The sequence below is a fragment of the Thermobia domestica genome, chromosome 4 (genome assembly GCF_964235325.1).
Source record: "Thermobia domestica chromosome 4, izTheDome1.hap1.1, whole genome shotgun sequence".
NCBI lineage: Eukaryota > Metazoa > Arthropoda > Insecta > Zygentoma > Lepismatidae > Thermobia > Thermobia domestica.
Window position 1 is genome coordinate 312,797,531 of NC_137457.1, and position 17,548 is coordinate 312,815,078.

The 17,548-nt window shown below is 35.8% G+C and overlaps 1 protein-coding gene across 1 annotated transcript in view; it reads right to left on the reverse strand.

The window, feature by feature from the left end:
- The window catches only part of LOC145683204 (uncharacterized), a 157,492-nt gene extending 140,242 nt beyond the window's left edge, over window positions 1-17,250 (reverse strand). The window contains exon 1 of the mRNA XM_081754564.1: window positions 17,120-17,250. Within this exon, the coding sequence (XP_081610690.1) occupies window positions 17,120-17,214 (95 nt within the window). The 5' untranslated portion in view covers window positions 17,215-17,250. The remainder of the gene's footprint in view (window positions 1-17,119) is intronic.
- Window positions 17,251-17,548: the final 298 nt, after the last annotated feature.

Below are 17,548 nucleotides of genomic sequence, written 5' to 3' on the forward strand. Positions count from 1 at the left end.
TTCTACGTAATGGTGGTGTTTTTCAAAGCAAGTAAATTTCGTAAATCATGTCTTTAATTCCAGTTCGTTTAGTAACAGTCCGTGTAAGTGATTAACACGAAATTTATTTGGGGATGTTGTGAACACCCTGAGTAACCACGAATGTTACAAAGCAGAGCTCGATCCTTAATCTTTAATAAATCAAAATTTAGTTGACTTTTTTTATGCCTATCGTAAATATCTCAATTTCAAACAAAATTGTAATGTAAATTTATGAATATACCTCACTGTACAAGAAGTCCCTGTCGGTACAAGATTTCAGTCGGTAGATCGAGCAAGTGTAATGTAAATGTCTTTCTCAATAACTGTATCTGTTATATGAAATTGACCGCACGCGAAAAGAGGGTTAAAGTGTTTCCATAGAAAGGTAACACAGAGTTAACACTACTCCCGACGCAATGTCCTACCCCGTGATAGATTTTGACTCACCCACTTCCTTTCTATCGTAACCCAGCATATCTACTAACTGTACAACAGGGCAGGGTTCTGAGTAACCACTTACTCTTCAGTTAATTAAAAAAAAAAAAAAAAAAAAAAACACTTCCAATTTTCAGTTTCTGAATAAGTTAGTACTTCACAACATATGTTTCTGCATCAAAATAAAATTTCATAATTAAAAGGAGAAACATCACGCGACTCATCAAAAGACGGGCCGGGACCCACCAATGGGTCGCGACCCACACTTTGAGAAATATTGGCCTATATAGTTCAATAACTTACACGCTCTATCGATTGGACGATTTATGAGGACGACTAAATTAATATAAATACTTAGCAATTAAACAATATAAGAGTTATTCGATCTTTCTAATTGAATAAAGTGTGGGTGTGTCAAGGACCTTATAAAATAGAGGAACAAAATCTTGAAGCCATACGTCACAGTTTCGCCACCCCTACTCTGCCCACTCTGCACAATAGGATTGCAATGTTTTGAGCCAACAATCATGGCGGAAACGAAACTAGCCAATCAGACGATGCAAGAAACGAGAGCAGTCAATCAGACTTGGCGATGATCGGTTGTTTTTTGGCTTCATTGATTTAATAGGATGAAGATACATACGGGCATATCCTCTATTTTACAACATCCTTGCTGTGTGTGAACTGACATTGAATATTTAAATTAACGTCCCACGCTTATACTCATTTAGGTACAGTAAACAGACGATTAATAAAAAAATGTAATACTCTAAAATCTTTGAGTTTAATGCCCCACGATAATGACCGTTACGCTAAGGAGACGATGATCAAGGCAAATGAATAATAATGGAAGAATTGGTGGAATGAGAATGGAGAGGAAACGGGGAGGAATACAAATTTCGAAACCCCAAGACGATCGACCATGTGAATTTTGTTTTAATTGGCGATAAACTTTAGCGATTTCGCATAGGGAGAATTCAACCAATCAAAAAACAAAGTTCTGTGCAGTGGACCCCAGAGTATGGATTCGATGCATTTTGGTACACAGAATCCAAATTTCAAAACCCCAAGACGATCGACCGTTTTTTTTTTTTTTTTTTTTTTATGGTCGAGAAACTTCAGCGAATTTTGGTACGTAAGCACATACGTTTTTCGCCCATAAAACAAAACAGACACTGTCAATCGTTTTTTTGTTTCGAAATTTGGATTCTGTATAACAAAATATATCGAATCCATACCCTGAAGATCGGTGCACAGGACTTTTATTTTTTGTATGTGGCTGAGTAATTATGTTTCCCCGAACTGCTCATAGTCTATATAGATCACAGCTTGATGAGTATCAGTAATACAATTAAACAGAATGGAATGATTCTACGAAACTAAAGACATTTATGCAATTTTATTTTATAGTTTGAATGCCTTTTATTGCCCACTGTCGCCTAATTGTTTTATAGACACTAAAGTTCAAAATTAGTTGGATAGTTCCTGAATAATTTCGAAACGTATTTCATATGGTGTGGTTTGCCATGAAACGATATTTCCTCTTTAAATTGATTTTCGTAATAATAATAATAATCATAAACCTTTGTAGTTGCAGCATGCAACTTATATGACTAATCCAACAAGCATGGAAGATAAACATCATGAAAAGGACGACCCAGCAGAATTATTATTATCTACCGTCGATATCTTTTTCGTGTAGCAATACTTTTTGAATAACTAAACAGGTACAACAATATTAAACTGTCTAGTCATAACATGTTTTGTGTATTTTTGACTTTCATGTTCATGTTACAGGCTGTTAAGTCTTTAATTGATGCGGATATCGATGGAAATTAGTTGGCCTCGTTCCACATGGATTGCTTGATAATCGCTGTTGTAAATGAAATGAACAATTTCGAAACAAACTTATAGTAATATTTCCTCCGAGTATTGAATGTTGGAAGGAGAACAAAAATTACACACGATATATTTTTTTAATACTAAGGGACAGCATTTATGGCGTTTCAAGGCGACACTCCGACTTCCCTTAAAAATGATGTTAGCAAATGAGATAGTGCTCTGGTGTCGCGTCTTTCTCTCATCAGCTCACCTACTCGTGCTGTAGAGCGTCTGCATAGTCACATCTCTTTTACTAAAAGGCAACGTTGCATGACAGCCTTCGTTTTATTCGTCTAGCCGATACGCTATAAGCTGTGTCCCACGCTTTAGTTTGTGTCCCACTTTCCTTTTTATTACTTAGGCTTTATGAGTTAGGAATTATAATTTGTCATTTAAATCATTGCAAAACCAATGACAGAAGAAAATACTATATCAAAGTTCAGATGATAATATAGTTGACTAGAGCAAACGTATGTAAATTATAATGTCGGAACATAGAATTCGATAACAGCACCGCTCTAGCGGCAAAATAATGAGAAATATCCAGTAAGCAGCTTGGAGGGCAATCAAGTTGCTCACAGATAATTACGGAGCAGGACCACTAGGACGTTATAGCCACAGAGGAATATGATTTTTATGTAGAGTTAGCAGCCATACAAAAAACTTCATTCACATATAGAATTTAGCATCACTAGAGCAGCAAACGAAAAAAGAATCCTAACATCGATTTGAATCGAATTAGAGAAGGGAGTTATATGTTTTCAATATAAAATGATAGTTTATTAATTTTTACCTCAATATATCACATTTATCTAGTCTCTACACAACTTCAAGTTTTAAATTGATATATCACATCGATCTGGACAAAATGAAATACAAGCTAGACAAGCTAAATTCTGATGCGCAGTTTTCGATGAGCCCGAGAATATTTACACCCCCTGTTAAAAGGTACGTCATTCGTTGCTAATCTGTTGAAGTTGATAGTTTTTATTATCCTGGAGTAGATGATTTGTTTGTCCTCCATAACAATGACACATCTATTCGTAATACCCTAACAGTGAGACAAATACTCGTGAAGTAATAGAATATCCCGAACAGTGACACATCTACTTGTATAATGATACAATATCTTTAACAGATGAACACCTAGTCGTAAAGTGATACAATACCTTTAACAGTGACACATCTATTCGTAAAGTGATACAAAACTCTAATAGTGACACATCTACTCGTAGTCATACAATATCCCTAACAGTGTCACCTACTCATAAAGTGATGCAATACGCCCTACAGTGACAAACTGACTCGTAAAGTGATGTAATACCCCTAATAGTGACACGCCTACTCTTAATGTCATACACAACCCCTAACAGTGAGACACCTGCTCGTAAAGTCATACAAAACCTCTAACAGTGAGACACCTACTCATAAAGTCATACAAAAAAAAAAAACTAACAGCGAGACATCTACTCGTAAAGTCATACACAACCCCTAACAGTGAGACACCTACTCGTAGAGTCATACAATAATGCCAGCAGTAAAACACCTGCTAGTAAAGTAATACAATACACCTAACAGTGACACATCTACTCGTAAAGTGATACAATACACCTAACAATGACACACTTACTCGTAAAGTGATACAATACACCTAACAATGACACACTTACTCGTAAAGTGAAACAATACACCTAACAATGACACACTCGTAAAGGAATACAATACACCTAACAATGACACACTTACTCGTAAAGGAATGCAATACCCCTATCAGTTACCCACCTATTCGTAAAGTCATAGAATACCTTTAACAGTGGCATGCCTATTCGTAAAGTGATACAATATTCCTAATAGTAACGCGCGTATTACTTGCAAATAATAGGAAAACAACAGCTTCAGTAATATAACGTTTGTAATCTTTCTAAGTAGCATTTACCAGAGTATCGGGTGCCAAAATCTTCAGACGCGCGCAATAAAAATAATTGGCTCGCTGTGAAAGAAACCTTTGCGTTGCGTTGAGTTGCAACACACGCAGACAAACTTCCGGATGAGACAGTGAGAAACAGGTCAGGGGGAAAAACTCGCTGGGCTCGCTCAGGTAACAAATTGGCAAAGAAGTTATTTCGAGGTTTGTGATCAACACTTCGAGAAGTATGCGGGTGTGGTGAAAAGGCGTCCTCGTGACAGAATTCTTCGACTGGTGAAGTAGAAACATCTGAGTAAACGGACACAAAACCTTGAACTCTTTATTACGTTGTTGCTTTTGGCAATAACAAAATCTTAAGTGAAATACCGAATTGTAACTGGATTATCAAATGTTGCTTGAAAATGGGTATTATTATTATTATTATTATTATTATTATTATTATTATTATTATTATTATTATTATTATTATTATTATTATTATTATTATTATTATTATTAAGTATTCTGCCTGTTGGCAAGTCCTGGGACTCAGTTTTTAATTTTTTAATTTTATTTTAGTTTTAGGGCTGAAAATGTTTCTTCCACGTTTCTCGATCTTCAGCTTCCTCTTTTAATTCCCAATATTTTCTTCTATTTTTCAAATCATCGATCACTTGTGTTCTTCTTCTTCCTATTCCTCGCTTTCCTTCCACCTTTCCTTCTATGGTGATATGAAGAATACCATTTTTTTTTCGCAAGATGTGTCGAATCCAATTGGCCTTCCTACGAAGGATGCTAGCTAAAAGCGTTCTCTTCTCTCCTATCCGTTTTAAAACATCTTCGTTTATTACTCTTTCTGTTCATTTTATCTTCTCCATCTTCCTCCAACACCAGAATCCGAATCTTTCTAAATATTTCTTCTCTAACTTCCGTAGTGTCCAAGTCTCTGAACCATACAGTCTGCCGTGAAAATGGGGATACCGTTGCACAATGGTGGACAGTGCTCCCAAAGAAACAAGACAAGAGGTCATATGTAGTATTATGAGTTTTTTTCTTTTAAGAATCTTCATCCCGGCGAAATTAAAATACCGCTAATTTTACAGTCATTATGTGATATCTTCAAATAGATAAAATATAATTGAAATATGGAACAAGAGCACCCTAGACAATATTATTTTGCGTGAGGTACCGTTATCACAAGTCACCTAGTGGCTTTCCGTTTTCAGCTGTTTAGAAACGTGAAAATAAATGCCGATTTTCAAAATGGTTCGAAATCGAAATCAGATAAGTGAGTCGTGATAACGGTTTCTCATGTAAAATAATATTGTTTAGGGCGCTCTTGTTCCACATTTCAATTATCTTTTATCTATTTGAAGATATCACATAATTACTGTAAAGTTAGCGGTATTTTAATTTCGCCGGGATGAAGACTTTTAAGTTATATATTAGTAGAACCGTTCGCAGTTATCCTAACATTTTTATTAATTAAACTAATAATTTTAATCATTATTTACAGATAAGCCTCAAGAGTTTGACGGACTATGTTATCGGTATCAATACGAAGAGGGAAAAGAATTGTTCAGTTACAGGATCATCAGCGAAGATTAAGTAAGTGGTCTTGACGATTTATTTATTTATTTATTATTTATTTAACAATCATCAAATACAACTCAGAGGCCGTGTTATGCTGGATATTTAACAATAACAACGGAAAGGATTTGGGAAGGTATCGGCCAGGGCCTGTTTAGTAGGAACCATCCCGGTATTTGCCTGGTAGGACTGAGGAAAACCCCAGTAAGGATGGTCGGAAGCGGGAATTGAAGCCACGACTCCCGGATACGAAGCCAACGGTCTACCACCTGAGCTATTTTCATATTCGCAGTTCGTACCTTAGGAAATCATATTTTGCACTAACTTCGCAAAAGGCAAGTGAATTATAAGCTTTAGTTATTTTCTGCACATTCAAAGTAAGTTTATAGTTGAAGTTTATTATGTGTTTTCAGCATCGAGGGTGTACGAGACGTTCTTCCAGTTTAAGAACCACGGGCGTCAATCCCACCGGAGACGTGTCCCCCTCTAATATTTGAAAAACGGTTTTCGTCCCCAATGGCGGATCTAGAAGGTAAAAACTGGGGTGGGGCTGCCAGGACCCAAACTATGATAGGTATATCACGAGTTTACTATAAAGTTTCAAAAATATATAAATAATAGCTTAAATAATTTTCGTTGCTCTGAAAACTGAGGGGCCCTAGGTCCCCCGGCCCTGGGTTAAATCCGCCACTGTTCGTCCCCTTCAATATTTCAAGTATCTTAGGTCAATTATGACCCAAAAGAGGTTCAACCATGTAGCAGTTTGCAACATCACAAAACAATATTAGACCAAGTGGATATGAAAAAAAAGTAGCAGAAAAGTTTGTTTCCAATTGTGAGAAAAGGCAGTCAGTTTTTGATCCTATAAAGATGAAGTTAACAGTAAAAGTTAACTGTAACTGTAAGTTAACTGTAGCCAGTGGCGTATTTAAGATTTTGTTTCGGGGAAGGGGCTATGCACAATACGTAAATAAGCAGTTATATTTTTCCTTAGATATGATAAGAAATATTATTATTTTACATGAAATTTCGGGGGGGGCTTGAGTCCGATAGCCACTCCCCTAAATACGCCACTGACTGTACCAAACAGCAAAGCGAGTTTAGTTTAGCTAAAACGAAACAATTTTCAACTAATTTTTAAACCATACATTATTGAGCCTCATTTAGGCTACATAAGTTGTAGGCTTATAGGCCTAAAACCTCTTTTCAAAACTTTTTTGTTTCTAAGTTTAACTAAAATTGTAAAACAAGGTTGAATGTTATTGTTTGAACACACAAACTGTAAAGTGTGTATGTGTTTTTTAGTACCACATTAAAATAAAGTAAACTAGACCATCAAAGGTAAAAAATAAACAAAAAATGTTTTTGTTTGCTTTTTAAGTCAAAAGTGGTTTAAAATGCAATGTACAAAGATTATTGTTTTAATTTACCGGGGGATGATTTTTGCTCTGATGCCTATTGTCCCATACTTATGCATAGTTAACTTAGATGTCTAATAATCTAAGACACGATACTATCATATTCACAATACTATCATGTCACTCACTCAATAACACCTAGGCTACATTACTATAGCTAGAGGCTTCCTATTTCAAGTGTGCCCTCGGAAAATATGTGAAACATACTTCGGCCCCATCCCCACCGCCCTCTTACGGAGGAAAACTTCCCTTTGCTTTGGGAAAAGGAGTGAATGGCCATGTGGCTATGTTGCCAATTTGTCATTCACTCGCGTGGTCTTGGCGAGTGAAGATCGTACGCTACTTAGAATGGCTAACAAAACAGTGCACAGCAAAGCGCATGAAATAATTCATTGTGTCAACGCTTCTGCACCCAACAATTGAAAGATCTCGGCCACAGCAACTTGTCCTTGCTTTTGCGAGAGGTACGGTAAAACGCACATCGACAGCAGCGCCAGTAAGGGTATACTTAAGGGTCTCCACCACAGCGAAATTAAACTACCGCTAATTTTAGAGTTTTTCTGTAATATCTTCAAAACAAATGAAAATATTTGAAAAGCACAAACATAATGAGTTAGACAATACGATTTTGCATGTAGTACATTTCCCACAATTCATCTATCTGCTTTTGGTATGTCGCTATTTACAGAACCCGCAAAAAATGCTAAATCTATCTACAGTTGCAAATCGAAAGCAGATATATGAGTTTCGATAACGGTATCACATGCAAAATCGTGTTGTCTAGTTCACTACGTTTCACTTTTCGAATAATTGTATTTGTTTTGAAGATATTACAGTAAAACTCTAAACTTAGCGGAAGTTTTATTTCGCTGTAGTGAAGACCCTTAAAATGTAAAGGCTCTAGAAACAGTAATGATTTCAGGGAATGACCCGGGATGGAAATTTTCCCCGGAGTCACATCTGCGTGTAAGCGTAATGTGGATTACCAGCATATTCACAATACTATTATTCACCCTCGTGTAATGGAAGTTCCCCTGGGAATATGAAATCACCACGACTAGCTCGAAACGTCAAATTTGTACAGAAAACTACTTTCCACAGCTGGTGCCAAGTTGACTTCGTGGTAAACAAACACCATGTACAGTGTATGGGTTTTTTCGCACGGTTCTCCCGTTTCCATCCCACTTTCTTTATTCCACTATTTCCTTCATTGTTATCATCATCGTCTCTCTTAGTCTTGGTGCATAATCGTAGGACGTTAAACTCAAAAATAAAAACTTTTGTTACAGAAGCTAGAGTTTTTTTTTTTTTTTGTCAAGAATAGAATAACTTACGAATCCCCGGAGATCAAACTCGGTATACAAACTCCTCATTACAAATAAGTCAAGTGTTTCAGTATTTTCGAAAATTCTGCTCTTAAAGCGGGAGGGAAGATGGTAATTTCTAAGATATTCTACATTCTGATTTCATATTCAAGCTCAATGTATGTGCTTGAAGTTGCAAGTGTAAAATTCTTTATTTAAACATATTAAAATTAACGGAATACGCATCCACCGCTTTAGAAAATTCTGTTCTTAAGGGGTGAAATGGGTCAGTTTTCATAATATTCAAATTTCCGATTATTATTATTATTATTATTATTATTATTATTATATAGAAATCTGAGAATTCGCTTAAGAGGCCCCATCACGGCGAAGTTAAAATACCGCTAATTTTACAGTAATTATGTGATATCTTCAAATAGATAAAAGATAATCAAAATGTGGAACAAGATCGCCCTAGACAATATTATTTTACACAAAATACCGATATCATGACTCACTTATCTGCTTTCGATTTCCAGTCATTTAGAAAATCGGCATTTATTTTCGCGTTTCTAAAATGGCTGCAAACGGAAAGCTACTAGCGGACTCGTGATAACGGTATCTCATGCAAAATAATATTGCCTAGGGCGATCTTGTTCCACATTTTGATTATCTGTATCTATCTGAAGATATCAGATAATTACTGTAAAATTAGCGGTATTTTAATTTCGCAGTGATAAGGTCCCTTAAGTTAAAGATGTGCAATTCGGTAAGCCTACATAAACTTTTGGTTAAAAAAAAATATAAGTGAATACATGTCATCACTTTCGAAAGTTTTCCTCTTATAAAGCCAAAGAGGCAATTTCTACAAAATTCAAAGTGAAAATGCAATAAAATCTTTCAGTTTAACGTCCCACGATTATGCCCTTTAGGCTAAAGAAGACGCTGATTAAAGCAAGTGAATGATGATGGAAGAATTGGTGGAATGAGAAAGTGGGAGGAAACGGGAGTACTCCGAGAAAACCCATGGACACGATGTAGTCCACCACAAACTTACTTAGCCAGGGATTGAACCAGGGACCACAAGCACCAGAGGTAAGCGCGTTGCCATTGAACCACCGTGGCCCCTTCTACAATATTCAAATTCCCGGATTTATATTCATTAAATCTTATTCTTTTTGTCTGAAGAATGGGCACTTTTAGTATTCACTATTAGAATACAACTTCCTCTCAATTTATAGGCAGTGGTGTCATTTAGGGGGGCAGGAGGGGGTAATTCCCCCCCAAGAGTTTGAGAAATACATATACTTTAGTCGATTGTCTACTAATATACTAGTAAAAAAAAACGATAAAGTCTTGTACTCGCTGGTGCTCTTGCCCCCCCCCCCCTCAAGTGAACTCTGAAATGACGCCCCTGTTTATAGGATTTCTTTTTTTTTTTCTTTTAGATGCCAAATGTCAATATTCAACAAAATGTATTGACGGGATGCACACAGCCTAGTAACTGTTAAAAGCTTTGTAACGCAAGTAACATGCCTAAATCGATATCTCCATTGCAAAACTTTGCCTCCTGAGTTATGAATTAGTGAACACGCTTTTCTGTTTACGACCATCACACTGTGAGACGAGGGATCGTCAATATTGTTATTATCTGAATAGTAAAATATTTACGTTTATTGCTTCTTTCAATGTTTTGATTGAATCTTGTTTACGATTCTTGCGTCTTTTTAAATGTGGACAGTACTCGTAATGGTATTCAGATACAAACATAATATATCTTTTATTAAATAAATAAATAAATAAATAAGTAAACTGTCATTTTTGCGAGGCGCATATAAAAAGAGCCGATATATATATATATATATATTTTTTTTTAATGACAAGAAATTTATTGTGATTGATATGCAAACAGATAGCTTGGATATTTTTTGACGTACTCACCATGGAGCTCCAGATACATTTCTGGTAGCGTGGTACCAGGGTCGGCCCTAGGCAATTTGCCGCCTCGTGCAATGATATCATTGCCACCCCCTTTCTCCAGAAAGAACAAATCTTAAAAGCCACGATTTTGAGTATGCTGCCCCATTATGAACAACGAAGGGAAGAGAAATGCACTCGCACTCAGAAAGGCGTAAACACTGCAAATACAATCTCGTTGTGTCTGTTTTTTAACTTTAAATAATAATCCCTTATGTTAGGGAAAGATAAAGGAAACATACCTGCAGAGAACAGATAGATGGTAATCTTTTTCATAGAATTGAATATCGAGCTTCAATCTCAATATATCAGTTTGGAATTCCAGTGCAACTAGCTCTTTTATCTTTTTTCTTGATTTTCCTTCTACACTTGTGTATTTAAAAAAAAAAACTTGTTTTTCACCTTCAATGATAAGAAACTTGTTTCTGGCAAAGACAAGATTAGTTTGGGAACTTATGTGGTTCGAGTCATATGTTAAGCTGGAAGTGCATGTCTCTTATAGCCTTGGTGCTAAACGGGACGTTAACTCCAAATCAATAATAAGAAAACAAAAGGAAGGTTCTTTTCTCCTAGTTATAGTTATAACAGAAGATTTTCTTTATAACAGAGATTCTATTTCCTTTGCTTTTTTCTTTCTTTTTCTCTAAAGACAATAACTTTGTAATTATTAAAAGGGAAAAGAAAGAAAGAAAAGAAAAAACGAATTCAAGAGTTCAATGGACTTACAGATAAAACTAATTCTTTCTATCTGTTCATCCGCCCGTCCCTAAGAAAAACAGGTAGGTCTAGTTATTGCTTTCTGTGACTCTTACACGTTTACGCTAATAAAATTGGTAGTTATCTTTCAGTGCAATGTTTTGTCACATACATACATACATACATACAATATATATACACACTGAGAAAAATCCGTTATGCGGACAGCGGTATATTTTACAAATATTGGGAATACATATGTATACTACGGAAATTTGTATCGACCATATGTTATCCATATGCTACATATATACGTACTGTCTTTTACCCGCTTAGGTGTTTCATCATGCTGCTGCAGGCTGTCTGATATCTAACAGTCTTCTATGTATTACAAACGCATACGTATGTTACACACGTCAGCTATATACAGGGTGTCTAATATACAATGCAACCCGGAGTTTGGGATAGTAGATCTTTTGAATCTGAAGTGATACACGAATAATGGTTATACCAAAATGAAGCCTTGTTCATGCATATATTTTTAAACTAGGAAGCAATGATTGAAGTACACTAGAAACCACACAGTGTTGCCAAATGTAACCGAAGGTGTATTTTTTTTATTTATTTATTTATTTTTTTTTTTTTGCAAAACATGTAAATTGATTCATAACTCATACGTATGGATATTCTGTTGTTAATTTTCAATTTGTTTAGTTGGAGTAGCTTGGAAACTATGGATCAGAAAAAAGAATTTTTCATTTCCACCAATAAATAATCGGATGAGGTCTCTGTAAGGGGGAACTAGGGAAATCGTAGTTTTCATAAATTAACACTCTGAATTGACAACTTTGCTGATGTTTCAGTGCATCAAAAGGTGTGTTAAGGATCTGTCTACATTATGCAATTCCTGAAAACAATGAAAAACCAACTTTGAAATTATTATGATAAAACGTTTACTTATATGCACCCGGCAACTCTGCTACTATCAGAAATGAGTTACCAGCTCTACAGTGGATGCTGGGAGTGTCCCCTGTTTTGATTCAAACACTGGTTCACACGTTTCACCAGGTTGGCAGAAACTTTACGAAGATTAGAAGAATTAATGCTCTCAATGGCACTGCGAATGTTCGTTTCCAAGTCTTGAATAGTTCGAGAATTGTTCTTGTATACCTCTTGCTTTAAATAGCCCATAAAAATGAATAGCAGTGTGAATGAATAGTGAAAAAAAAAATGCATCTTAGGTTACATCTGGCAACACTGTGTGGTTCCTAGTGTACTTCAATCGTTGCTTCCTAGTTTAAAAAATATATGCATGAACAAGGCTTCATTTTGGTATAACCATTATTTGTGTATCAAAAGTTCAGGTTCAAAAGTTCTACTATCCCAAACTCCGGGTTGCATTGTATATTGGACACCCTGTATTATATACGTCCATCTGTATGTGAGATCCTGAGCGCCTACATGCAGTCCATTCTTTCGTACGAAAAGTACATAATCTATAGATGGAACACCTATACGGAAATTATTATAAAACATATGTTTTCAATTATACGTTTGCTGCAAGATTTACGCATGTAACCTACCTTTTTACGTACGCTACATACGTTTTTTTTTTACTGTAGATAACAAGAGAATATGAAGATTTAGCGAGAAGACAGGGGAATCGTAAATGATTTTTTAAAGTTTTACGTTACCTCCAAGAGTTATGCCGTACAGGCTAAAGGAAACGCTGAAGATGAGAATGAATTAAATGGTGTAATGAAGGAAAGGCGAGGAACAGGAGCGGCTTTAGGATTTTAATTTTGGGTAGGCACCCTCCCTTGCTTATGAATACATATATACATTTGATTGATTAATGATGGTAGGAAATTACTCTTACACTAGTGGTTGATCCTATTTGTAAAATAATTATCTACCATTAATATAAATAGTGGAAAATATATTTACTCTCTATTGTATCTTTTAGCGTTTATATATTTTCAAAATTTTTGGGTAGTCCCATACCTACCCGTTAAAGTCGCCACTGGTGAGGAAACGGGAAATCCCCTGCAAAACCCGAACATACAGTGTTTGTCCACCGCGAAACCCAATCACCAATGATCGTTCTAGTGAAAGGGGGCAAAACTCCCCGAAAAAGGATTTTTCGAAGGTTTTTTTTTTTTTTTTTTTTCGTTTTTCGCCAATACCTATTTCCATATTCGACTGAGCTGCAAATCATCTGAAAGCTGGTTTGATTCTAAAGAAAATGACGTACGGATCAAGAAATTAAGATGAATTGTGCTGGCTGAAGCAGTAGAAACCTAACTGAAGGTTTATCATTTCCCTTTAAAGAAAATAAAACTAATTCAAAAGGTTAATGTATGCTTGAAATATAGAGCTTTATATTAAATTAGAATAAATTAGAACAATATTTTACATATAGGCCTTAAAAAAGGTAGTATTTGGGAGTGAAATTAATATAAAAATCGCAATTAAAATGTATCTAAACACGGGCATTTTTTAAGCAGTGGTACGATCGTTACTTCTTTTCTGAATCATTATTGGTTGAATCGGAGTTTAGCATCCCTTTTAGGTTATATGACACGTGGATCGACAGCTTAACATGGGATCAAAACCACTGAGCTTCCACTGGGGAATCGAACCTGGGTCTCCCGCTCCAAAGCCGCAAATACTAACAGTATTCTCACGAGGAAGTGACTTTTCATTCCATGAACAGTGGACTATTGTGGTAGAAAGATCGCATAACTCTACGGAAACTCAGTGGTAGAGCTTTCACTTCTGATGCGTAAGGTCCCTAATTCGATCCTTGCTCGCGCCAAGTAAGCTTTGTAGTGGACAAACACCGTGTGCGTGATTTTTTTTGGGGGGGAGGGGGCGTTCCCGTTTCTTCCCACTTTCTTGATTCCACCATTTCATTCATTCTCATTATTACCGTCTCGTTTAGCCTACATGACATAACCATGGGACGTACGATTTTATTTGATTTCAAAGAAAGCTCACATGTGACGAACTTATATTTAAGAACAAGGTTTGAAATTGTGTCGTGTAGCGTAGTCGCTAACGCGCTAATCTTTGGTGCGAGCGATCCTGGGTTCGATTCCCGGTGGGGACACTCGGTCGAAAAAAGTGTAAAATCTTTTTGAAGCCAGCCTTCCTGAGTGAGGTTTTCCTGAGTTTTCCTGATTCACACCAGGCGAATGCTGGAATGGTACCTAATCTAAAGGTCCTTGGTCGCTTCCTTCCCCAATCCTTTCTTCCTTCCCTTTCCTCGTATAGTGTGCTCGCCGAGGGACGTCATCCCTCATACGTGATGGGCTAACATGGCCATAGATGCCGAAACCCAGAAATCTAATTCCTAATCCTAATCCTGTTTGTCGGATTGCCTAATGAGGTTAAGCCAGCTTTGTCTGCAGCCAGCTGAGTGAAACGCTTAGCGAACTAAAACAGTTTACTTTGTTTAGCAAAGACTGGAGTTGGATCACTAGCTGCAGTGTTAAGTAATAGGTATTTCAGTTCGCTTTCTTATGCAACAGGTCGGCTTATGTCCAAGTTCATCGACCAGTCATTGACTTGACCTTGGCTACAAGCTGCTTTTGAACCTACACCTTTTTGCCATTTTGTGTTTTCCCTCTTCAAGTTCAATGACACAACTGTTGTAAAATCTATCTATCTATCTATCTATCTATCTATCTATCTATCTATCTATCTATCTATCTATCTATCTATCTATCTATCTATCTATCTATCTATCTATCTATCTATCTTGCTTACTGAATGTACAGTACTATTATATATTTCTATGTTTGCCAACTATAAATAATGAACTTTAGGAACCAGTTCAAGAGCAGAGTTACGTTACATACGCTCAGGCGTGACCACAAGATAGGGCTTCGTAAGAATAATTGCGATATTGAAATCTTACGTGGGTCGAGAATAAACTGTACTTGAAACTATTAAACCAATACGCAGGTAAAACTTTGTTTAAATACTAATTAAGTTAAAGAAGACAAACAATCTTTAAGCAAGAACATACCATGGTCAAGAAAAAAAAAACATTAAATATAAGAGTGGTGTTACCTTGTTGTGGAAGGACTTATATTTGTACGAGGGTGGGTCATAGACTATGGACAATTATTCTTTATCCGATGTGCGAATAATTGAAGGAAGGATTAGCGAAACTTCTACTGTTCGATTCGATTGGCACTTGTGTGTCTCTCCGTTCGTCTGTTTCTCGATAACTCTCGTAAAACTTATCCGATTTTGGTGAAGCTTGGTATGTACTTTCCTTCCACTTGCAATGGGGTTGCAATCCATTAAGGGGCTTCACTACAAATAAATTAAACTACCGCTAATTTTAGAGTTTTTCTATAATATCTTTAAAACAAATAAAAATATTCGAAAAGGAGAAACGTAGTGAACTAGAAAACACAATTTTGCATGTGGTACCTTTACCACAATTCACCTATCTGCTTTTGGTATGCCGCTATTTACAGAACCCGCAAAAAATGCTAAATCCATCTACAGTTGCAAATCGAAAGCAGATAGATGAGTTGTGATAACGGTATCACTTGCAAAATCGTATTGTCTAGTTCACTACGTTTCTGTTTTCGAATATACCTATTTACGGTCTTTGTTTTGAAGACATTACAGAAAAACTCTAAAATTAGCGATAGTTAAATTTTGCTGTAATGAAGACCCTTAAGTATAAGGAGGTAAAAGGGAGTAAAATTCATCCTATATGCATGCAAGATAGATACGTATATGCATGTAAGATAATTTTATAATATAATCCATGCAAAAATGTTTAGATAATAACAAAATTTAATGTATATTTTCTTGGTGTCTTCCCGTTCTGCCTAAAGGCCCTCCCGCAGTTTGTAGAAAATATTTTAAAAGATCGTATCTTTAGGCAGATCGGGAATTCCCGTTCTCCCTAATCCTTGGAGACGGGGAATTCTGTGCAGGGAGGGGAAGTGTTGTTCGCATCCACTTCAGTAAAAATGAATGTGATTAAAAAAAAAAAAATACCTACCGAGAAATGGAAAATTGATTGACTCAGTTGCAAGAAAGCCGTTTGACATTGTAACTGAAACAAATATAAAACGAACTTAATTTGATCTAATATGAAGTCATTTCACAACATTTTTCTTCAGTTTTTCAGTAATTTATCTCCAACATGCTCTGGCTCGCAGTACTTAAAAGACGCCACAGTTCACATCCTCAAAATGTTTGGCCATACATTAAAACAAACAATGCAAGAGGATGCATAAGACGGCCTTTATCAACGATTATCTGACCTTGTAATTTGATTGAGACTCTACAAAAACATACAAGTATTTCAATATGTGATAGCTATTGACATTTTGTATTGCTGTTATTTGCATTGATAATATAAATATGAAAATAGAATATAATATAGAATTATAGAAAACAAATCAGCTGATAAGGTGATGCCGGAAAAGGCGTTGTGATGTAGAAGACAGACTCTTTCTTAAGGGCCGCCCTATTTGTCGGTGTTGTTTTGAAACACCATGTATATCCAATTTTGATAGAATTAAGTTGATATGTTCTATATTAATTTTCATATTCCCTACTACTTGGCGCTGAAATTAGTCAATAATGATGGAGAGAAGTACACCCCCACCGGACTGAAAAAATACATTCCGAGAATATTCCGTAGAAATCGTTGAATTTATTACAGTGTACTTACACTGATATGTGGTAAAACATCAAAAATTTTCAATAATAATTTTTAAAAAACTTTCCTCGCTTACGCAATGCACATCACTAATAATAATAATAATAATAATAATAATAATAATAATAATAATAATAATAATAATAATAATAATAATAATAATAATAATAATAATAATAATAATAATAAATACCTTCTTGTTTGTAGATGTAACTGCTGTCCTAAACAGACACTGAGAAATTGTGTGAAAAGCGATGAACCTACAAGCGATGAACCTAAGTTCTCCATACTTCGGGGAACTGGATCGCAGGCTCACTACCCAAGAGTTAAAGGAAAGGATATGTTTGTTAGTTGCTGAAAGATTTCATACAAGAATTAGTGGTTTGCCTTCAGGCTGTGAAAATGAGTCAATAAACAGGGTTCTCCATAGTCGCCAATCATGTAAATGATTCCACTTATTTTGCTTTCAATGTCAGATGAATCATCCTTGCATTCTTGTCATATAGACATTTTGAATAATATAAACAACTTCGTTGAGCCTAGCCCTCACAAGAAATGTATATTCTATATGTTGTATTTTGTTGTCAACAGAAGATTTTATATTATTTTTGTTTGGTATTAT